The following is a 24,451-nucleotide window of genomic DNA, read 5'->3' on the forward strand; positions in this document are numbered from 1 at the left end:
CCACTGAAACGTTTGCCACTGAATTTATTAGGTGTCTAGAAGAAAATTCAATCCGATGGCAGCCTGCGCTTGCCGATCAATAACTCATCCCAATTCCATCATCTAATACCTCAGGATCTCTGACTGCTTGTCATTGATTCTCTCACAATTCAATACAAGGACACCGCCACCTCAGCTCCCCCCCTCTCTCTCTTGCTATCTCCTCATTTCATCCCTCTCCTTTTGAAGCAATCTTGCTTGTTAGCCCTTCTCTTTGTCATACACTGTGAAAAGACACATGGGTGACCTTGAGGTTCAGGACTACATTCCCCAGAATGCCTCAGGGTTGCAATTAGGCAGGGCCAGAATTTGCTGGCTCTATATTAATGTGTGATGAAGCAGGCAGCTGTATAACCCAGGCCAATGTCACAGATATGTCTGACACAAGTTCTATACCAATAAATCATGCAAAATATATATCTCTAGATGTCTCTAGGAAAACGTGCTAGAATGCATTGCATATATATATATAATATAATTTATTTATTTATTTTTTACAGATAGGGCCAAAGGTTTTGCATCGCCACCCAATAGAATGAACTCATTTTGCATCATCAAAGGAATGAAAGCTGCTGTGTAGTTTTCCCAGATAAAGCTTAATGAACGGACGGAATTTAAAAAAAACGGGACATTTCCAAATCTAACATGAAACACCACTCGGCTGCTGCTGTGGCTCCCGGTACACTTTCTTTTGCGATATCATTGCGTAGGTTCCCTGTCTCGTTGCTGGCATCAGTAGCTGCACGCCCAGCCGTGTTTAAACATAATCTTCAGGTTTGACAACAACAGCAGTGGGAAGACTAGCCTGAAGAACAGGAGCGACACCATTCATTAACCCTTAGACAAGATCCCCACGGTAAAAGCACAGCAAAGTGTAATCAAGCACAGTGACAGCATGGGAAAGCATAGAGAGGTCTGGTAAAGCATAGGGAAGCATTGTAAAGCACAGAGAGGTCTGGTAAAACACAGGGAAGCATTGTAAAGCACAGAGAGGTCTGGTAAAGCATAAGGAAGCATTGTAAAGCACAGAGAGGTCTGGTAAAGCATAAGGAAGCATTGTAAAGCACAGAGAGGTGTGGTAAAGCACAGGGAAGCATTGTAAAGCACAGAGAGGTGTGGTAAAGCATAAGGAAGCATTGTAAAGCACAAAGAGGTGTGGTAAAGCACAGGGAAGCATTGTAAAGCACAAAGAGGTGTGGTAAAGCATAAGGAAGCATTGTAAAGCACAGAGAGGTGTGGTAAAGCACAGGGAAGCATTGTAAAGCACAAAGAGGTGTGGTAAAGCACAGGGAAGCATTGTAAAGCACAAAGAGGTGTGGTAAAGCATAGGGAAGCATTATAAAGCACAGAGAGATCTGGTAAAGCATAGGGAAGCATTGTAAAGCACAGAGAGGTCTGGTAAAGCATAGGGAAGCATTGTAAAGCACAGAGAGGTCTGGTGAAGCATAGGGAAGCAATGTAAAGCACAGAGAGGTCTTGTAAAGCATAGGGAAGCATTGTAAAGCACAGAGAGGTCTGGTAAAGCATAGGGAAGCATTGTAAAGCACAGAGAGGTCTGATAAAGCATAGGGAAGCATTGTAAAGCACAGAGAGGTCTGGTAAAGCATAGGGAAGCATTGTAAAGCACAGAGAGGTCTGGTAAAGCATAGGGAAGCATTGTAAAGCACAGAGAGGTCTGGTAAAGCGTAGGGAAATGTGTGTGTCAGTGCGTGTGTGCGTCTCGCTGCATGTGTTTCAATGTACAGAGCTTCTATGCTTCATAAAGAATGTCAGGTCATTTGTAATATCGAAACGAGAGAGGGAGAGATGGAGGGAGAACGAGTGCAGCTTGAGATGTGTTTCCCTTGGGTGTGTGCACCGCCCTCCCTCTCCCTCCCCCTCTCCCTGTCCACAAGCCTGTTCATGTGCGCCACTGTATTGCAGTGAATTGAACAACGCTCACATCTCTTCCTGAATAACCCTCTGCAGCAGCAGCAAGTAAAACAGTGATATACAAAAACAAACCCAACTGCTCAGCAGCTTGAACAGAGAGGACACATTTAAAGAACTGACTGTGCCTTGGCAATGAGCAGACTGCAAGACTCTCTCTCTCTCTCTCTCTGAGATTCAGAGAAAACCCCTGGCAACAGTTTCCATGGAAATGGTGGAGTCCTGACCTTCAGCTGCCAAGCAACCAGAGAAAAGCCCCCCCCCCACACACACACACACATTTTCTGTCAAGCAAGGATATCTACCGAGCAACAGGGGAAATCTCTCAGCCAATGGGATTGGAGAATGCTCTGGCGCTGCAGCAAAACAGCCATTTTGTGATGGAGGTTATTTATTTATTTATTTATTTATTTGATTTGGTTGTTAATGAATATTTGTGGTTGAATTTGTAATTATATTTATATCTTTTTTTTTTTTTTTTACGCTCAGAAGCGCATTGATCATTCTGCAATTCAGATCGATAAACTAATTGGCGTGCCATGCAAAGTGATTGGGAAATGTGATTTTAGTCTGTCTGTCTGTCCGCCTGTCTGTCTGTCAGCCCCAGTTAGCACTGAGGACTGGCAGTCTGCACACTGAGGATGAAACCTTTATAAAACCTTCCTATAATAAAGCACAGACAGGTATGGTAAAGCTTTGGGAAGCATTGTAAAGCACAGAGAGGTGTGGTAAAGCATAGGAAAGCATTGTAAAGCACAGAGAGGTCTGGTAAAGCATAGGGAAGCACTGTAAAGCACCGAGAGGTGTGGTAAAGAATAGGGAAGCATTGTAAAGTATAGAGAGGTCTAGTAAAGCATAGGGAAGCATTGTAAAACACAGAGAGGTGTGGTAAAGCATAGGGAAGCATTGTAAAACACAAAGAGGTGTGGTAAAGCATATTAAACAAACCATGGTAAACGAACCCGTATAACAGTCTCCCACAGTAAAAACACAAGCATGGAGGAAAAAAACTCAAATACAAACATGTCTAAAGGCTTTTCTGCCTAAGTAAGCCTGTGATGTCAGTGGGACTGTTTCACACACCACAGCCCTGTGTGTTAATAGGATTGTGAAGCTATGACAGATAACCCCATTCCATCACATAATCTGTGAGAGCGAGAGACGGGGGGGGGCGGTTTCCTAGCAACTCACCGGAGAACATCCCCCCCCCCCCCCCGATGGAAAGAGGGATGAAGAAAGAAAGAGCCGTGTATTTATAGAATCTCTGATAAAAGGAAAACGTTTGACGTGACAGGGCGAAAATAATAAACATCAACTAGAGAGAGACAGAGCGAGAGAGAGAGAGAGAGAGTGATTTGAGGAGTTGGTGTTTGTAAGATTTGTGAAAAGAGACGGTGATGATTGGAACTGGAGCAGCCTGAAAGACACACGAGAGGGTATTCGGGGGAGAGGTAGTTAGGGGGATTGGAGATTGGGTCTCGGGGGGGCGGGAGATTCTCTCTAAAAGAAAAGGATTAGATTCAAAAGTAAGGACGAGGGACAGGGCGAAAATATAACATGCAATGTCAGCTCTATTTGAGAGAAGGAGAGCCAAGAGCGAGAGAGAGAGAGAGAGAGAGAGAGAGAGGTAGGGGGAGGGGGAGAGATAGAGAGGGAATAGAAGAGATAGAAGAGGGAAGCGACTCCAGGGAAGTATCATGGTTATTTATTGTATCCCCCCCCCCCCCCCGGGGCAGAAGGGAGAGACAGACTAGGAGCTATTAAGTGAGGATTTGTTTAGTCCCATCTCCCCCTTTAGCTAGACTCCAGGGCGAGGGAATTGAGGAATCTCAGTACTCCCTCCCTCCATCTCTCTTCCTCTCCCTCCATTTCTCCCTCCATCTCTCTCCCTCCATCTCTCTCCTCAGTCTCTCCATTCTCCCTCCATCTCTCTCCCTCCATCTCCAGCCTCTCCCTCCCTCCATCTCTCTCTCTATCGCTCTCCCTTTCTCTCCCTACATCTCTCTTCCTCTCTCCCTCCCCCTCCCCATCTCTCCCTCCATCTCTCTCCCTCCATCTGTCTCTCCCTGCTCTCTCTGTCTATCTCTCCCTCCCTCTCTAGCTCCATCTCTCTCCCTCTATCTCCCCTGCTTTCTCCCCTGCTCTCTCTATCTCTCCCTCCCCCTCCCCCTCTCCCCTTTCCCTCTCACTCTATCGCCACCATTTCTTCCTCTGTCATATCAGTCAAGGACACTTGAAGGTCAAGAGCGGGAGAGAGAGAGAGAGAGAGAGCGAGAGCGAGAGAGAGAATCGCATTCCTGTTTAATAAAGAAGGACTCAAAGTGGCCTCAATGACACTTCCTCTCCCTCTCCCTCCATCCCACCCCCTCCTCCTCTCTACCTCTGTCCCCTCTCTTTCTTTCCATCTTTTTTTCCCCCTCCCTAACTATTCTTAGCTTTCCCCCTCCCTAACTATTCTTTAGCTCCCCTCTCACTCCCCCCCCCCCCCCTCAGTTGAAATGAAGCATGCAACCGTCTCTCAAGTTTATGCAGACAACACACTGTAGAGAGCCGGCTCACCTGACTGCGGTTGCCTAGGGGAGACAGGGTGTGATTGAGACAAAGAGAGCACCACTGCAGGGGGGGGGGGGGGGGGGGGGCTGGATGAAGGATGGAATGAGAAATAGAGAGAGGGGAGGAAGAGAGAGGTCAAAGAGTTTGTGAGGAAAAAACAAAATTTAAAAAGCTGTTTAATTTAAAAACACTGAAACAAACTCAACGAGTGATTTAAAAACATTCCTGCTGTGTTTTGATGCATTGGCTTTGCCTTTTTGAATTTGACAGAGAGAGAAAGCGAGAGGAGAGAAGAGGGATAGAAGATGTGAGGAGGGGGAAAGAGAAAAGGGGATTGCAGGGGAATGAGAGGAGAGGGGGAGCGCACGAGAGGAGGAGGGATGGAGGGATAGAGGTGAAAGAAGGATATTGCTTTCAGCAGTCAGACAATTTGTTTTTTGTCTGCGAATAAAAAAAAAACTTTATTGGCACACCTCAGACACACACACACTAACACAGACACACACAAGACACACACACACACACACACACACACTAACACACTAACACACCACACACAGTGACAAACACAGTGCCTGCTTGACTCGATCTCTTCTAGTTTCAATAACACTGATGAAACCCTCCCCTTTCCCCCATGCACATCGAGAGCCCAAATGCTGGTCTGCTGGTTTGACTCCCCTAAACTAATAATAATAATAATAATAATAATAATAATAATAATAATAACGTGCATCAATAAAGTCATGAAAAACTGACTGGAGTTTTTTTTCTCTCTCTCTCTCTTTTTTCTCTCTCTCTCTCTCTCTCTCTCTCTCTCTCTCTCCTCCCACCATCACCGAGTCTGACTTCTGCAGTAAAAGAGGCGGGGCCCTTCTCGGCTCTCATTGGCGAGCAGGGGCGTTCTCTGTGCCTCTACTGGTCGAGAGCCGAGCCGCTGGGAGCCCCTGCTGGCTCACCATTGGTGAGTGAGCCAGGCTGGGGGCGGGCCCGGCTGGTCGCTGGTATATAAGCGGCGGGAGGCTGGAGCCTCTGACTCACTCCCACCGCATCCCACTGACCGGCACGCCTTCCAAGCAAACCAGCACTGGCGGATTGGTGCAGAGGGGAGTACCGCGGCGCTAGTGGCGGAAGACTAACCACCACCTTTTTAAAAAAATAATAATAAAAAGTCTTATTTAATATCACCTCATCCCAGAAAGCACCCCTCGTGTTTTTTTTTTTTTTTTTTTTTTTTTTTACCGCACGCCGAATATTACATTTGTGTCGGTTTCCTTTTATTTTTTCTGCGCCGGTATCTCTCCGCAGCTCCTTACAGCACTGACAAAAATACGTCATTTTTTAAAAATCCGTTTCCCATAGAAAATTTTTGTTTTTTTTTTTGTCTTTTTTTTTTTTTTATAACAAAAAATACTGAATATCCCCACCACCCAACTCCCCACCACCCCCCCAAAAAAAAGGGATTCATTCATTTATTTAATTTTTTGAAATAAACGGTGTTTTCCCTTCTGTTCCCGACTCGCACGCGTCTCGACTGACAACCGCTGCTTCAAAATGGGGGTAGGTACAGTGAATTATAAATGATTAATGTTCCTCGGCTTAGTGTTTATACCGGCTATTAAACGTGCTGTGTGCCAGAAGAAAGAAATACTAATATATAATGCCGCATATCCTCTAGAAAAATGAATGTCTGGCTCACAACATCGCAGGGGGGTCTGGCAGTGTTTCAGTGATCATGTACAGCAGCGCTGATTGAAATAGCATTATTATTGTTGTTATTATTATTATCATTATTGAAATTCATTATTTATTACTTTTATTTATTGATATATTCTGTGTGTGGATTAGGCGACTGCGTCAAATGTGGGCTGGGTTATCTAAAAAATGTGCGTGATATCTTAATTATGATACAAAAAAACGTGGTTTCTTTTTGTATGTGTGCATTACGTTGTATTTTCATTATTCTATTATTAGGAGTAGCTATATAGATGGATAGATGGATACCAAAAAGATGATACGCTTTTATTATTTAATTTTTTGTTTTAAACTTCATTTTTTGCTTACCTCCAAGGACACTGCGACAAAATGGTGTGCCTTTACCCCAGCACCCGGTTCCTGTGCAGCGCGTTTGCACAGTGTGTCACAGCTGGGACATTGAGACAGTGTCACAGCTGGGACATTGAGACAGTGTCGCAGCTGGGACATTGAGACAGTGTCGCAGCTGGGACACAGCTGGGACATTGAGACAGTGTCGCAGCTGGGACACAGCTGGGACATTGAGACAGTGTCGCAGCTGGGACACAGCTGGGACATTGAGACAGTGTTACAGTGTGACACAGCTGGGGGGGGCTGGTGTATGCACCCACATGCGCGCATCGGACAGTATTGTCGTTGATCTAGATGCGCAGAGCTGTGTATAATTGTATATAATTAACGAAGCAGAGGCAGGAGGGAGGGCTGTGTTTATGTAAATACGGTGTTTTTGGATGTTTTGAATGGACAGGATTTGAAGGTCAGCTGGTTCTGGGGTGAAGGTGTCGGGTAACGCCGAGAGGTCTCAGATGGCGAAGGATTGTAGTCGCAGGGGGACTGACTGCGTCAAACGAGATGGAAGATATTGTTTATTGAAAGAGCCGGAGAGAGATTAACAGTTAAATATAGATGCAAACAAGCATAACTACAACAGACTATTGTTTGAATAGTAAACTGGTCTAGCTAGATCGAATTGCATCTGCAGAGTGGAGCACAAACCGTGATCTGAGTGCAGTGTCTCTGTCTCTGACTCTCTCTCTCTCTCTGTCTCTCTCTCTCTCTCTCTCTCTCTCTCTCTCTCTGTCTCTCTATCTCTCTCTCTCTGTTGGCACGGCAGAGCGAGGGAGAGACACGGATGTCTGCAGCAGCAATGCGATCAGCGAATAACAGCACTGCGTCAAATTGAATGGAGGCGCCTGCACCAAATAGTAACACTGTAGGCATTAATGAATCCGCTATAGGGTAACCCGTGGACTCGGCCACGCATTTGCCACGTGTCGTGGATGTGTGTGTTCTGTGCCTGTAATGGATTGAGGAGACCTGTGCGCTGTAAACGCTGCCACTGCGTCAAAACCGAGCAGCGCGCTGTGTCGCATGGTTGTAGTGCGTGTGTACATAGACTGAGAGAGAGAGATGATGAATACGTGGAAGCTCTGGGCTCTGTATAAAGGGAGGCACAGTGTTAGAGATGCGAGTGTGAAGGGTTTGAATACCTCAAGGGGAGCGATGCAAGCGAACACACTGCCTGATTTACAGACTGAGACCGACTGCATCAATAATGCAAGGGGAGAGATAGACAGAGATGGGTAAATACAGATGGATATATAGAGATAGATGGATATTCAGACTGACAGATAGATGGGTATGTAGAGAAAGATAGATGGAGAGAGATGGATAGATAGAGATAGATGGATATGTAGAGAAATAGAGATGGGTGGAGAGAGAGATGGATAGATAGAGGTAGATGGAGCTGTAGCTGGCTAGATAGATAGATAGACAGCCAGGCACTGCAGTGTGGTGTTCACAGGGCAGGGAGGGGTGGATGGAAGGTGGGTGCAGGGTATATGTGGATTGCAGTGAATCTACTGCGTCAAAACAGGAAGGGCGGGGGAGAATATGGCTGTCATTGAAATATGTGTGTATCAGCATTGTCTGGGTGATAGAGGAGATTATAGAGGAGGCTAGTGCAGCAGCACGGTGTTGCAGAGTATCTGAGGGGACGAGAGGGAGGGAGGGGGTGGGGTGGTCATTGATTCAGTCAAGGTGACTCAGTTCCACTGGCCCAAGGTGACGGGCGGGGTGGGGCGTGGCATTGTTCAGTCACAGGTACCGGGGGTCTTAAAAAAAAAAAAAAAAAAAAAAAAGAAAATTAGAAAATAAATAAAAAGGGATGGAAGTGAAAGAAGGATACTGAAGGCTGGAGAGCTTGTCCAATGCTGTGCTGTTGCAATACAGTCCCGATGGCATCTTGTAATTAAACTGTGCCTATTAAATACAAGGGGAGTGGGGGAGGGGGATGGAGGGAGAGTTGAGGATGTTCAGAGGGCTGCCTTATTAATTAAAAGCACAGCCCGAGTGGGAGGACAGTGGATGATAGAGAGTCGTTTGGCCGCTGTGTATGCAGTAAAGGGCTGGGGATTTGAGCTGTGCGGTTAGACAGCTGTGGGGCTTCCCAAGGTGACTGGATTACAGGGCAATGTCACCGAGAGGATTACAGCATTACCCAGGCTGCTAAACCCAGCCCCCTCCTGGGGCAGGGGACTTAGAGGATCCTGCCAAGAGCACGGAGACGCAGAGTGACTTCAAAAACAGAAGCAATCCCGGAGAGACCAGCGGCCTGCCCTGCTGCGCTTCACACGCTCTCTTTCGATCTCTAATCTTATATGATGGCAATTTGTTAGTATTGTTCTTTTTACTATAGCATTAAATCTCCTGATGTATAAAATCGCAGCTCCTGTTGTAACTCCAGCACCTGTCTTTATCAAGCCCCTTTTTGTTTTGTTTTTGTTCTGTTTGCCCTTGCAATCCGACCCTGCAGTGTGAGTCGGGGAGGGAGCTCCTGTCCTGTGTGATTGCTGCAGTGCTGGCTCTGTGTAACTGTAGCTGGTTGGTGCTGCAGTGTGAGTCGGGGAGGGAGCTCCTGTCCTGTGTGATTGCTGCAGTGCTGGCTCTGTGTAACTGTAGCTGGTTGGTGCTGCAGTGTGAGTCGGGGAGGGAGCTCCTGTCCTGTGTGATTGCTGCAGTGCTGGCTCTGTGTAACTGTAGCTGGTTGGTGCTGCAGTGTGAGTCGGGGAGGGAGCTCCTGTCCTGTGTGTGATTGCTGCAGTGCTGGCTCTGTGTAACTGTAGCTGGTTGGTGCTGCAGTGTGAGTCGGGGAGGGAGCTCCTGTCCTGTGTGATTGCTGCAGTGCTGGCTCTGTGTAACTGTAGCCGGTCGGTGTCCGGTTGGTGCTGCAGTGTGAGTCGGGGAGGGAGCTCTGGTCCTCCTGTTTAGTTACAGCCCCCATTGTCTTAGTGCAGCTGCCTGGTGAGATTGTATAGCTAACCAGCGCTGCTACATCAAATATGAATGAGGAGGAAAAAGGATCTCTCTCTCTCTCTCTCTCTCTCTCTCTCTCTCTCTCTCTCTCTCTCTCTCTCTCTCTCTCTCTCTCCCCCTGCCTGTAATACACGCACTGAGTAATGTTCAGGCTCTGAGTAGGGTAACAGGGTTATGAATCACTCAGTGGATGAATGCACGTGCGTGTGTGTGTTTGGTCACGCCAGAGAAAATTTGTGAATGGGGTAAAGAACGAAGTGGAGAAAGGAGGGGTGTTGACATAGGGAGGGTCTGTGTTGTAATGCAATCTGTTTTTTGTTTACCAGGAGAGTATTCACATTTATAAAAGTTTCCCCTAGAAAAACGTATTGCAACACAGTCTGTAGAAAGTACTGTGAAAGCATAACGAAGCACAGAGAGGTCTGGTAAAGCATAGGGAAGCATTGTAAAGCACAGAGAGGTCTGGTAAAGCATAGGGAAGCATTGTAAAGCACAGAGAGGTCTGGTAAAGCATATGCTAAAAAACAAGGCAACCTAGGTCAGGTGACTGCATGGGGGGCGGGGGATTTCTGTGGTAAACGCTCATCAGGGTGTTTACTGAGAAGTAAAATTAGACGCGATCACTGACTGACTCGCACACACCACAATGACTGTTTCCATTCATCTCTTAATCCTCTGTGCGTGTGTGTGTGTGTGTGTCCCAGAGGGTGTGTCACAGAGGTACGGCCCAACAAATAGAGACGTTAGTTTACACTCGCTGAGACCATAGGCCAGAGTGTCCTTGGTTGATAATTGAGAAGGAAGTAGAGCGAAGACTCTCTCCTCTCTCTCTCTCTCTCTCTCTCTCTCTCTCTCTCTCTCTCTGTGTTTTTCTTCCCTCTGTTTCTTTCTCCTTTATACACCTCTCCCACTCTTTCCAGGTCAGTTAATTCATCATGGCACATTTTTCCACCCTTCCTGCCTCTGTGTGAATCAATGGATTAGCTTTACTGGTCAGAAAAGTCGCACAAGCTTCTGAAAGCCTGAGAAAACCTACAGTTTATTAACCCCAACCCTACAGTGCTGTCACTGCTTTATTAACCCTAACCCTAACCCTACAGTGCTGTCACTGCTTTATTAACCCCAACCCTATAGTGCTGTCACTGTGCTTTATTACACTTTGCTGTGCTTTTACTAGAGGGACATTTTCTGAGGGTTAGTTTAACATGGTCTGTTTTTTAATATGCTTTACCAGACCTCTCTGTACTTTACAATGCTTCCCTATGCTTTAACAGACCTCTCTGTGCTTTACAATGCCTCCCTATGCTTTACCGTACCTCTTTGTGATTTAAATAATGTACATTAAAATGATATCTAGGAAGATACTATTAGGTTGTGTAAAAACACCCTTCAATAGCTATGCAGGTGTCTGCCCCTGTGTGCACACCACACACCGACAAAAAATTATACGAAATGGTTGGCGAGAGCCCTGAAATGTTGGAAGGGAGACGAAATTGTCTGGAAGTGAGACACGAAATGTGGACGGAGGATACGAAACTTCATGGCATGGAGAAACACCTAAATTCCAAACGCTAATGCTAAATTAGTATCTTCGTAGATAATCCCAACATTCCACCCCCATGCTTGGGGGGGGGGGGGGGGGGGGTCAGATTACTGTCTTCACAATATGCATGCAGGTGTGTGTGTGGTGTTGCTTGTCAACTCCCACGTCATTTTTAACTTCCTGTCTCTTTGTTTGAAAGAGGAAGTGGAGGCAGGTGGGTTTGGAAGCACGCGCTGGTGTGTGTGTGACCTACATTCCAAAATAAAACACGAAAAACAGGAACCGAGAGAGAAAGAGAAGCCCAGGACAGCGTAGCAATATCTACAGGGCAATGAGCCCTGCGTAGTGCTGCGCTCTCCCAGGAGCACCGCCTGCTGTGCGATTCCACGACAACAGGGCGCAGGGCAGCGTGTGATCGGAGAATCGAATGCCCACTCCGAGAGGGGGGCGGGATGATACTTAAACCCACCAAGCTGGGCATCAGATTCTCAGTTATCACACACACACACTACCCCACCTGCTGCCTCTGTCTCTTTCCCTCTCCCTCTCGCTTTGTCCCTGCTGCTGTGGTGTTAGCGAGTGAGGATGAGCTCATTAGGGAGGGGGAAGAAAAAAAAATTTACTCGCCAGTTCTTATAAGCTGGCATCCCACTCCACAGTGAAGAGGTCAATGGCTGACTGGTCATGAGTTGACTTTAAACTTTGTAAAGAAGAAAAACGGAAGATTCAGAGCTGTACTGTGCTGCTTTTTATAGTGCAGTCATCTCCCAGCATATATATCTATATATATATACATATATATATATATATATATATATATAGATATATATATAGATCTATTATATATATAATTTTAAGGTCCTCTAAAATAATTCACACTACCGATTTAAAACATATTGAGGCCCTGGAGGTAAAGTGTTAAATTTGTCCCATTAAATATCCAAATAATTAGACTGATGTGACTGAGAGCTTGGGGGTGGGATGAAAGCCTGAGGCCACCGCGCCCCCTCCTCCAGGAGCTGAGTTTGGCCCCCCCCTTCCCTGGCTGACCCGGCCCAAGCTCCTGTCTCCGCACTCAGACCCCTGCGTGCGAGGAGACCAGGTGAGGCGCTCTGGGCGTTCAGCTAACTGGTGAACGAGTCTGAATTAATCCCCAGGCCATACTCACTGCAGCGGGAAAGACCAGAGCCACCCACCCCGTCTCTCTAGCCTAGACCATTAACATGAACCAGCTAGTGCCACCTAGCCACCCAGATTGGAACCCAGTCTGTTTTACTGGGACAGTGTACTGGTACAGGGCTGATAACTGGTGTAGTGTTGCTGTGCTCAGTGATGTGACTTTGCAAAGGCTGGCTCAAGGTGAGGCGCCGCTGCGGCTGCATTGAACACAGCTGCAGTGCAGAGAGAGAGAGAGACAGAACTGAGCTAGCCAGCCACCTGCAGCTCTGTGTAGGACCATCCTTCCACCTCTCTCTCCCTTCCCTCTTTTCTCTCAAATCTGCCTTTACCTGGAATTGAGCTTGTCTGGGGAACCCCTATCTCGTTTTCTTTTTTCATCTCCTTTTTTCTCTCCACCTCCCCCTCTTTCCCCACTTCCTATGTATCTCTCGCTTTCCCTCTCCTCCATTTTCACCCTCCTGTCTTTCCTCCTTCCCTGTCTCTCTCTCTCTGTCTGTGCAATGTTGGCAGATTGCCATTGAGCAATGGGTGTGAAATTGCTGCAGGAGAGGGGAGACACCCTGCTCTCCTCTCCTCATGCCTGGATTATTCATGCTGTCAGTGAGATCTTTTGTATTGAGAGGGAGAGAGAACCTGCAGTTCGCCTTGGGTAGAGGCATCTGCCAAAATAAACAACATTAAATCATTCAGTTAAAATAGAAAGCTGAGCACCGCAGGGAATGCAGCTAACGAGAGCTGGGTTTCACAGGGAAAGTTCTGCGGCTGTTTTATCATTATTATTATAAATGAGTCATCTAACAGACGCTACATGCAAAGTTACTTGCTTAGTGTCATACAGGGAGTCAGTGGCTGAGCTGGGATTTGAACCCCCTGTATCCAGCCCCAGTAACTGCTGTTACACTCTGACAGCTGACCACGTTGTGTGTTGGGTTTACCGTCCTTCACTTCAAACATCTAATCAGGAAATCAACCCCCTTGTGCTGACAGAAAGTGTCAAACCTAAAGAGTCGAACCCCAGCATCTCAGCTTCAGCCAGGGTCAGCATAAATACCTGCTTAATTCCATTTCAAGATCTCTTCCCAACTCATCGCTGATCAAAATTGCAATTGGCAGCATTCTGTTAAAATTAGCTTCTCACAGCGGCAGCCACACCTGGCTTCAGGTGAAGTCAGTTAAATTGACCCTCAGCCCTTGTTTTTCAACTACTATAACTGGGTAAAACCTGACCAAAAAAAAAAAAAAAAAATCAATCGAAGCCACTGCTTTGTCAGCTAGCGCTGGCTTCTGATGAAAGCAGCTGAACAATCGCGGCAGTATAATCTCAGTCTGATAAAATAGCAATTGCAGTTTCCTCGGAGGGGAACTGCTTTCGAAATGGAACGGCGAATTGAAAAGCTCATAGGTGCATGCATGGATCTGCATACCTGCACACCGGCCAAACAAAACATGACTGTGCTTCAGGGCAGCAGAGATCCACGCCAAACAGGAGTGAGTGATGTCAGAAATAACTGTCCTGAGGGAAAGGGGAGAGCGGCGCAGGCTTGCCTCTGTGTGCCTCGACCTGTCCTGAGATGAATCCTCTTTCTTTAAAATTTATTTAAAAAGCTTCAGTTTTTCTATCGCCTCGTCGCGGGCTGGACTGTCTCGTTTCTTAGGGTAAAGTCCCGTTACTCTTTTAAATCCTCACAACAGCGCCCCCCCCCCCCCACCCCCCCCAGTGGGCCCAACACAGAACTGTGTCAGTGTCCGCGGTGTCACCCTCACAGGGTGCAATGTGGGGAGTTATGTTGGAACAGGTTTTTTTTTAATTAATTCCACAAGTTACATTGCACTTCTTTATGAATTCGGCAGAATTAATCAGAGCAAATCAGCACAGTTTCTTTTAATGAGAGCTAGTCAAGCAGACCAGCATTTGGGCTCTAGTGCCTTCAGCAGTGTTATTGAAACTAGAAGAGACCGAGTCAAGCAGACCAACGTTCGGGCTCTAGTGCTTTCGTCCTTTTGTAATGTAACTGTAGCACTGCTAGTTAGGAACCTTGTTTAACAGACTGTCTTTGTTTCCCTCCCGGCAGTACGGGCGGTCGGACAGCTATCGCGTGGCCACCACGCAGGAGGACAAAGATGGCAAGGGCTCCCCCAAGAAGGGCAAGAGCAAGGACCTGGATGATCTGAAGAAGGAAGTGCCCCTGGTGAGTCACCCCTGAGCTTCACACAGTACAGCACTACAGCTCCCAGCCTGCCCCGGGGCTAGCACTACAGTCCAGTCCATCTGCTGTGAACTGCGTGTCGCTGAACCGAACTGATTGATTTATTTTTCACTCTTTCTCTCTTCTCTCTGTTGTTCAGACGGAGCACAAGATGTCTGTGGAGGAATGCTGCCGCAAGTTCAACACAGACGTGGTGCAGGTGAGTGCAGCAGAGGGGAGGGGCTCTGCTTCAGTGTGTGTCAGTGTCTGTTTCAGTGCCTGTGTATGTGTGAATTCCTCTGTTTTGCAGTGTGTGTTTGTGACTCATAGTTAACCCCTCGTGCCCCCCCCCCCCCTCTCTCAGGGTCTGACTCTGGCGAAGGCTGCAGAGTTTCTGGTGCGGGACGGCCCCAACGCGCTCACCCCCCCTCCCACCACCCCAGAGTGGGTGAAGTTCTGCAGGCAGCTGTTCGGAGGATTCTCCATCCTGCTGTGGACCGGAGCCTTGCTCTGCTTCCTTGCGTACGGAATCCAGGCCGGTATGGAGGACGACCCCGCGGGAGACAATGTGAGTACGCCAGAGCCGCTGTCCCCCCAGGAACGAGGAAACCATGTGCTGAAAATCAGAGTGACCCTTATATAAACGATTCCCATGAATAACAGCGCCACAGAGTGTAACGAACCACAGAGAGGTGTGGTAAAGCAGAGGGAAGCATTGTAAAGCACAGAGAGGTCTGGTAAAGCATAGGGAAGCATTGTAAAGCACAGAGAGGTCTGGTAAAGCATAGGGAAGCATTGTAAAGCACAGAGAGGTCTGGTAAAGCATAGGGAAGCATTGTAAAGCGCAGAGAGGTCTGGTAAAACACAGGGAAGCATTGTAAAGCGCAGAGAGGTCTGGTAAAACACAGGGAAGCATTGTAAAGCGCAGAGAGGTCTGGTAAAACACAGGGAAGCATTGTAAAGCGCAGAGAGGTCTGGTAAAACACAGGGAAGCATTGTAAAGCGCAGAGAGGTCTGGTAAAACACAAGGAAGCATAGTAAAGCACAGAAAAAGTATGGGGGGGGGAGAACTTCAGAAATACCTTGTTTGGGGGGGGGGGGGGGGGGGGTCATTTTTTCCACGTGTATCAGAGTAGCTCTGAGAACTCAGATAATGATGATAGTCGTGAATATTGCTGACCCTAGGCGTGCAGGAGGGCATGTGACCTGTGACCCTGACGCTTTGCCCTTTGCCCCCCTGCCAGCTGTACCTGGGCATCGTGCTGTCAGCTGTGGTCATCATCACCGGCTGCTTCTCCTACTACCAGGAGGCCAAAAGCTCCAAGATCATGGAGTCCTTCAAGAACATGGTGCCCCAGGTGAGAGTCACCGGCCCTGTGCCAACTGTGAAGACCCGGCGTCTGGACCAGTGACCTGGCCACAGGCTCAAACAGCGCGGCAGTGGAGAGGTTAATGTTAACCGGACACATAGAACACAGCTAGGGGACAAAAGTTGTGCATCACCCTGTATAGAATCAGCTAAGTTTGACTTTGTGAAGTGGAATGAAAGCTGCTGGAATAATGTCACGTTAATATATTGAATCGCACACCGGCACTTTGTAATTTTCCCAGATACTACTTAACAGAAAAATCTAAACATGAACTACTGCTGGACTGCTGTTACAGCTTCCTGACCGCTGACTTTATTTGAGATTCCGTTATTGTCGGTTCTTTGATTAAAGATCTGAATTTTGTTCATATATTATTTATGCCTCGGTATTATTTGTGCTCTGTGTCACTGCCATTGCCAGATGGTCGAACTCATTGCTGTGTTCCTTGAATCTTTGCAGCAAGCCTTGGTGATCCGCGAGGGAGAGAAGCTGCAGATCAACGCTGAGGAGGTGGTGGCTGGAGACCTGGTGGAGGTGAAGGGAGGGGACAGGATCCCTGCCGACCTCAGGATCGTCTCCGCACACGGCTGCAAGGTACCGGGGCGCACAGGCAGGCAGACTTACAGGGTAGATGGGCAGACTGACAGATAAGAGACATGCAGAGAGACAGACAGACACACACACACACACTAGCTAAACAGGTCAGACATCTTGTATAATTGACTCCCGCTCCCTTCTGTCCCTCCTCGCTCTCTCTCCTGATAGGTGGATAACTCCTCCCTGACTGGCGAATCAGAACCCCAGACCCGATCACCTGACTGTACCCATGACAACCCCCTGGAAACGAGGAACGTCGCCTTCTTCTCCACCAACTGTGTGGAAGGTGAGCCGCAGGGAGATGCAGCTTCTGTATAGCGACTATGCCTTTGTCATGGTTATGCTGTCACTGTGGTTGATTACACTCTGCTGTGCGCTGCCTGTTTCGATAGCTGACTCTGCTTTTAGTTCAGTGTTTAGTTTTTTTTTTTTTTTTTTTTTTTCTCTCTCTCTCTCTCTCTCTCTCTCTCTCTCTCTCTCTCTCTCTCTCTCTCTCTCTCTCTCTCTCTCTCTCTCTCTCTCTCTCTCTCTCTCTCTCTCTCTCTCTCTCTCTCTCTCTCTCTCTCTCTCTCTCAGGCACAGCCCGTGGTATCGTGGTTTGCACGGGAGACCGCACGGTGATGGGCCGCATCGCTACTCTCACCTCGGGGCTGGATTCGGGCAAGACCCCCATCGCCAAGGAGATCGAGCACTTCATCCACATCATCACGGGCGTGGCCGTGTTCCTGGGCATCTCCTTCTTCATCCTGTCCATCGTGCTGGGCTACAGCTGGCTGGAGGCCGTCATCTTCCTCATCGGCATCATCGTGGCCAATGTGCCAGAGGGGCTGCTGGCTACTGTCACTGTGAGCGTCTGAGTCTGTCTGTACCCCCCCTTCCCTCTCCCCCTCTCTCCTTCCCTCTCCCCCACCATCACTGTCAGCGTCCTGAGTCTCTCTGTACCCCTCCTCCACCGTCCAGTCACGTCGATCGGAGGTCTTTTTGAACGTTTCCTCTCTCTCCCCTCTGCAGGTGTGTCTGACCCTCACTGCCAAGCGCATGGCTCGGAAGAACTGCCTGGTGAAGAACCTGGAGGCCGTGGAGACTCTGGGATCCACGTCCACGATCTGCTCCGACAAGACCGGCACCCTCACCCAGAACAGGATGACCGTGGCTCACATGTGGTTCGACAACCAGATCCACGAGGCAGACACCACTGAGGACCAGTCCGGTAAACTGGGAGAGGGGGAGTGACTAGGGTGGTCGCACGGTTTGGTTTTGCATCCCTTGTATTTGCAGTACAAGACTTTTTGAAGGAGAAACCTCTCTGGGAGAATTGTAAAGTTTACACCTCTGTGAGAACTGTAAAGTTTACACTTTTGCAAGACATTGCTGTGAAGGATACTATCCAGATATTGTACACCTCCTTGAAGAATTATCATAAAGAGTAGTTTTGGATGATCTGTTCTTAGAAACACTAAAAGAAACAAAAATCCAACTACAAACGTCTTTCAGTGTCTGACACTGGCAGACATGGAGAGCGGCTTCTAGTGGAAACGTTAGTCGTTGAGTTTCAGTTTCTGTTAGTGTTTCTGAGTCCAGCACTGAGTGATTAACAGTTCCGGACCTGTCCTGTATCATTCCTCCCCCCCAGGAGCCTCATTCGATAAGAGCTCCGCGACCTGGGTGGCCCTGTCTCGCGTGGCGGCCCTGTGCAACCGCGCCGTGTTCAAGGGGGGGCAGGAGGGGCTGCCCATCCTGAAGAGGGACGTGGCGGGGGATGCCTCCGAGTCGGCCCTGCTCAAGTGCATCGAGCTCTCCTGCGGCTCCGTCAAACTCATGAGGGAGAAGAACAAGAAGGTGGCAGAGATCCCCTTCAACTCTACCAACAAGTACCAGGTGAGAGAGGCAGAGACTGAGACACACACACACTGACACACGCTGAAGAACAAGGTGGCAGAGATCCCATTCACTCAGCAGCAGCTCCCTGGGTTTTCGCAGTGTGTTTCACCAGCTCTCTGGGTTTCACAGTGTGTTTCAGCAGCTCCCTGGGTTTCGCAGTGTGTTTGATGCCTGTTTCTCTCCCCTCTCCTCTCCTCCCACCCCAGCTCTCGGTGCACGAGACGGACGATGTGAATGATAACCGCTACCTGTTGGTGATGAAGGGAGCTCCGGAGCGCATCCTGGACCGCTGCTCCACCATCCTTCTGCAGGGCAAGGAGCAGCCCATGGATGAGGAGATGAAGGAAGCTTTCCAGAACGCTTACCTGGAGCTGGGGGGCCTGGGGGAGAGGGTGCTGGGTGAGTGAGGGGAGGCGTTGGGGAGCTAGGAGTGAGGGGAGGGGGTGTAGGGTATAGTCTGTGGTGATGGGGTCTTGTTTTGGGTTGAATTGAATCCCCTCCTCCCTGCAGGTTTTTGTCACCTGCTGATGGCTGAGGACCAGTACCCCAAGGGCTTTGCCTTCGACTGCGATGACGTCAACTTCCAGACGGATAACATGTGCTTCGTGGGGCTCATGTCCATGATCGACCCCCCCAGGGCGGCCGTGCCCGACGCTGTGGGCAAGTGCCGCTCCGCCGGCATCAAAGTCATCATGGTGACCGGAGACCACCCCATCACAGCCAAGGCCATCGCCAAGGGGGTGGGCATCATCTCCGAGGGCAACGAGACTGTGGAGGACATCGCCGCCAGGCTCAATATACCTGTGAGCCAGGTCAACCCCAGGTGAGGCACAGTGACTCTCACACACTCATACACCTGTGTAGACTCACAAACACACACACCTATGTAGACACTGCACTGACACACACACCTGTGTAAAGACAGTGCCTGTGGTGACCCTGCCCCTCCCCTTTCAGAGATGCCAAGGCCTGTGTGATGCATGGCACAGACCTGAAGGAGCTGTCTCAGGAGCAGATCGACGATGTGCTGAGAAACCACACGGAGATTGTGTTTGCCAGGACCTCCCCCCAGCAGAAACTCATCATTGTGGAGGGCTGCCAGCGACAGGTGAGGCTCTCGCACACTCGCTTATTCCCTGACTCTCTCACTCGCTGACTCTCTCGCTGACTCTCTCTCTCTCTCTGTCCTCTCAGGGTGCAATCGTTGCCGTGACGGGTGATGGAGTGAATGACTCTCCCGCCCTGAAGAAAGCCGACATTGGCGTTGCCATGGGGATTGCGGGTTCCGATGTGTCCAAGCAGGCTGCCGACATGATCCTATTGGACGACAACTTCGCCTCCATCGTCACAGGAGTGGAGGAAGGTGAGGCACCCCAAACTGCCAACTCTGAAAATTCCCTTTGCCACTCTCTTTGTCATAAGTCATACAAGCACTGCCAAAGTTGATGCAGCAAATGTACAGAAGTATTTAACCTCTCTCTCTCCGCAGGTCGTCTGATCTTTGACAATCTGAAGAAGTCCATTGCGTACACCCTGACCAGCAATATCCCTGAGATCACCCCCTTCCTGCTCTTCATCATGGCCAACATCCCGCTGCCCCTGGGCACCATCACCATCCTGTGCATCGACCTGGGCACCGACATGGTGAGAGCGGCACAGTGCGACCCTGACCCTAACCTTGACCTGGGCACCGACATGGTCAGAGCGGCACAGTGCGACCCTAACCTGCAGCAAGAGCACAATGTAGTACAGCGTAGTGCAGTACAATAAAATACAGTACAGTACAATACAGTGCAGTACAGCTACAATAAAGTACAATACAGTACAATGCAGTACAGCTACAGTTCTATATACTTGCAATGCAGCTGCGATCAGAGCTGAATTGAGATGCACTGTGTGTTCCAGGTCCCTGCGATCTCATTGGCTTACGAAGCAGCCGAGAGTGACATCATGAAGAGACAGCCCAGGAACCCCCGAACTGACAAGCTGGTGAACGAGAGGCTAATCAGCATTTCATACGGACAGATAGGTAGGGAGCTGCAGTACATCTGCAATACAGGCTCCCACTCACTCTGGGTCTCTCTCTGTCTGTGTGTGACGCTGTCTCGCTGGGTCTCTGTGTCTCTCTCACACTGACTCCTGTTTTTGTGTCTCTGTAGGAATGATCCAGGCTCTGGGCGGGTTCTTCAGCTACTTTGTGATCCTGGCTGAGAACGGCTTCCTGCCGTCCATACTGCTGGGCATCCGACTGAACTGGGATGACCGGGCCAACAATGACCTGGAGGACAGCTATGGGCAACAGTGGGTAAGTGAGGCCCTGTCCTCCCTCCCCTCCCCTCCCCTCCTCGCCCCTCCACCTCGCCAGCTGTGCTAACCCCCCCCCCCCCCCCCCCCCCTCTCCCTCTTCTGGATGCTCGTCTCCTTCTCGCACCTCAAGTGAACAGTGTGACGAAGAAGCAGTCGAGGCCCCACCCCCCGTCACCGGCTGCAGTAGTAGACGTTTTGGTAATCCTTGAGCCAGAAGGTCGTCCCGTACTCCACTCCGACAGACCAGAACAGACAGAGACACAGGTTGTATCTAATTTCAGACAGGGTGGGGAGAGGCCAATCCCCTCTCTCTCTCTCTCTCTCTCATCTCTCTCTCTCTCTCTGCAGGATCTTATTCTACGACTAAAAACTTTTGCACAATAAGATTCTGATCTGTGGATCTGACGGGAACGACGGCCTTGAGTATTCCATCTCAGGGGCACTACCTGCAGCGGGAGTCGCTCCGAATGGGGGGAGTTCAAGTGAGTAACCCCCCCCCCACCTCCAAAAAAAAAAAAAAAAAAAACATTTTACAGTTTAAAATCCAATTATTGGGAGTCCATCTAATTATACCCTTCCCCCTCTCCTCCAGGCCCAGTTGGTGGTTCTGTGCTTTCCCCTACAGCTTCCTGATCTTCGTTTACGATGAAGTTCGTAAACTCATCCTGCGCAGAAACCCTGGAGGTAAAATCTGTCTGTCTGTGTCTACGATCAATCTGCTGGGTGTGTCTGTCTGTGTCTACGATCAATCTGCTGGGTGTGTCTGTCTGTGTCTACGATCAATCTGCTGGGTGTGTCTGTCTGTGTCTACGGTCAGTCTGCTGGGTGTGTCTGTCTGTGTCTACGGTCAGTCTGCTGGGTGTGTCTGTCTGTGTCTACGGTCAGTCTGCTGGGTGTGTCTGTCTGACGTCTGTCTGTGTCTACGTCTGCTGGGTGTGTCTGTCTGTGTCTACGGTCAGTCTGCTGGGTGTGTCTGTCTGACGGTCTGTCTGTGTCTACGATCAATCTGCTGGGTGTGTCTGTCTGTGTCTACGATCAATCTGCTGGGTCTGTCTGTCTGTGTCTACGATCAATCTGCTGGGTGTGTCTGTCTGTGTCTACGATCAATCTGCTGGGTGTGTCTGTCTGTCTGACTCTTGTCAGGCAGTATGTGACTTTTAGTTTGCTTCAGTGTTGTTTGTCTGCCTACATTACTGTTCATCTATTGTGTCTGCCTCTGTCAGTGTAATTATTTATTTATTTGTGGCTGTAATGGAAATGCTGACAGTGTGTCTCTCTCTCTCTAATTATTTATTTGTGGCTGTAATGGAAATGCTGACGTGTGTGTGTGTCTCTCTCTCTCTCTCTCTGTGTGCAGGCTGGGTCGAAAGGGAAACCTACTATTAAACTGTTACCTGCCCCCTCTTTCAATCCACCCCGCCCTGCCCCGCCCCACCCATCACATCACATGGAACGCTCAACACAAGCAAAACCACAGCGTGGAGGAAACTGGCCCTCTCTCTCTCTCTCTGAGCCCAACTTCAGTCTCTTGTCTGTTTTTTTGTTTTTTATTTGTAAGTCATGTTTCAGTAATGTCCCACATTGTTATTGCTGTTTAATTACTTGCAGTGCTATTTATTATTGTTTGAATGTTTTGGGTTTCTGATATTGTATGTTGTGGTTTTTAAAAGTTGACAACGGGTTGTTTTTTGGGCCCGTTCCACTATTGACCGTCCTAGTCGAATACAGCTTTCTGTCTCGCTTTTCTGCTTCAATAATGACCACGCGTTACTCAATATATGGACCGGGCTGGGTTCATGCTGGGGTCACACTAGCTTCAACCGCAACTTTCCTATACTCGAGAAGGCTATCCAGATCCAGCCCAGCGCGTGGGAGTGGACCAGACTTGTTTTTATACTGGTCTTTGTTACATCAACTTATACTGATTCTTGGTCAAGTGCTAACGGTTTTGAATTACTTTTAATAAAACAGGAATATATATTCTAGACAAAAATGTACACTAGAACATTTAGAAGCAGGCCAGAGAATGCAGGATCGAGAGAGAGGCTGTTGTTTCAAGTAATGACTTCCCCTAAGCATCTACTTTCTGTTCTCTGTCCGTCCTTTAATTTGCTCCCCCCTCGTAGCTGCTGTTCCCTCTAGTCTGTGGGAAAGCCCCCAACCCCCTTGAATTCACCACAGCGCTGTGTCATGGACAGTCTCGTCAGTACAGGGAAACACACAAGTATGTGTGTGTGTGTGTGTGTGTGTGTGTGTGTATATGTATATATATATATATACACACACACACACACACACACACACACCAGGAAGAAAACAAACGGGAGGGTGTTACACTGATCATCCTCCCCACTCCAATGACAGGCAAGGGGGAGGAGTTTGTTTTTTATGGTTTTCTTGAGGGGGGGGGGGGTCCGTGTTGCTCTCGCCCTGGTTACTGACAGTACATTTCAGAACGTGACTATTTCATTTTTTTTCAGTGTGTGTGTGTAAAAATAAAAAAAAATAGTGAAATCAAGTTGTGTTAAAATGTTGTCAGTCCGTTTACCCCCCACCCCGCCCGGTTACATTCTTTCTGCTTGAATGAAATACAATAACACAACACTTCTCTTTTCTTCAGAAGTGCCGTTTTAAAATGTAGAAAACAGACTAAATTACATATGGGGGGGGGGCGTTTGTGTGTGAACTACAAAAAAAAAAAAACAAATAAAACCAATTCAAAATAAATCAACATGAAAATAATAATAAAAAAACTGACAAATGAGTCGGACTGATTATTGCTGTCGGCTTTTGTGTGTGTCTCAGTGAACGTGTGTGTATGTATGCCAGTGAATGTATGTGTGTCTCGGTGAATGTGTGTGTGTTGCAGTGTATCTCAGCGAGTGTGTGTGTGTGTGTGTTCAGCAGTGTGTGCCAGTCAGTTTTTGCATGAATTTCAGTGTTTTTCAGGTTGTGTGTGTGCGTGCGTGTGTGTCTCTACCCCTCCAGTGCAATGGATCAGTCCCGGGGCAGTGAGGACTTATTGAGGAGTCTAGCGTTTCACAAATTAAACTGGACTCCTCTGCTGTGCAATGCAGCGTTTTCTGGATAGTCAGTGCTGATCTGCAGGCAGCTGCTGCTGTGTGTGAAAGATCACACTGTCACGTGACTGGACAGGCATGCAGGATTCTCCAGACAAGCTGAAAAGCCAGGTTACAGATATCGAAGAGAGACACTAATTCAGTATGGAAACAGCAGGATCCTAAACACCATAACACAGCCGCAAGGAGCAGAAGCTGAGAAGCAGCTTCCAATCAGTCAGTGATATAAGAGGCTGCTCGTAAAAGCAAAGTTATCAGCACGTTTATTGCACTTGATGATGACATAAAGACATTGTAACGACCCACGCGGCTCCAGCACGCTCGCAGTAGATTTACACAAGATCCACAACTTCAAATAAACGAGAGAGAGAGAGAGAGAGAGAGAGAGAGAGAGAGGGTCAAGCAGACATTTCTCTATCCAGGGAGAACCTGAACCCGACAGGACACTCAATCGAAGTACTCAACGAAGAAGAACAGTCATTGATAAACTGAAAACTCGCTGTTATAATCGTTAGCTGCAACATTTCAGCTTCTGTCTTCTTCAGAAACACTCAGGCAGACTGGCGATGTCACTGCAGCTCATCGTTAAACAGCGGCTTTTCAGTTTACACACACACAATACAATAAAAAATGTTTTTTGGATACTCAGCTCCTGGAGGAGGGGGGCCATCGTGTCTCCTGGCTTTCGTTTCACCCCGAGCTCGCAATTGCTTAAATCTG

General features: G+C 48.4%; 1 protein-coding gene across 1 annotated transcript; it reads left to right on the forward strand.

Moving 5' to 3' along the window:
- Nucleotides 1-5,950: 5,950 nt before the first annotated feature.
- LOC121298585 (sodium/potassium-transporting ATPase subunit alpha-3-like) lies at nucleotides 5,951-22,891 on the forward strand. Its single transcript, XM_041225712.1, has 19 exons — nucleotides 5,951-6,078; nucleotides 14,383-14,499; nucleotides 14,657-14,716; nucleotides 14,861-15,064; nucleotides 15,741-15,854; nucleotides 16,326-16,460; nucleotides 16,632-16,749; nucleotides 17,040-17,308; nucleotides 17,475-17,673; nucleotides 18,097-18,341; nucleotides 18,551-18,743; nucleotides 18,855-19,167; nucleotides 19,302-19,452; nucleotides 19,539-19,707; nucleotides 19,834-19,988; nucleotides 20,250-20,373; nucleotides 20,504-20,649; nucleotides 21,089-21,335; nucleotides 22,009-22,891. Exons 1-19 carry the CDS (start codon nucleotides 6,073-6,075, stop codon nucleotides 22,035-22,037), a joined length of 2,994 nt encoding a protein of 997 aa, XP_041081646.1. The 5' UTR covers nucleotides 5,951-6,072; the 3' UTR covers nucleotides 22,038-22,891.
- Nucleotides 22,892-24,451: the final 1,560 nt, after the last annotated feature.

This window comes from Polyodon spathula, chromosome 24 (genome assembly GCF_017654505.1).
Source record: "Polyodon spathula isolate WHYD16114869_AA chromosome 24, ASM1765450v1, whole genome shotgun sequence".
Classification (NCBI taxonomy): domain Eukaryota; kingdom Metazoa; phylum Chordata; class Actinopteri; order Acipenseriformes; family Polyodontidae; genus Polyodon; species Polyodon spathula.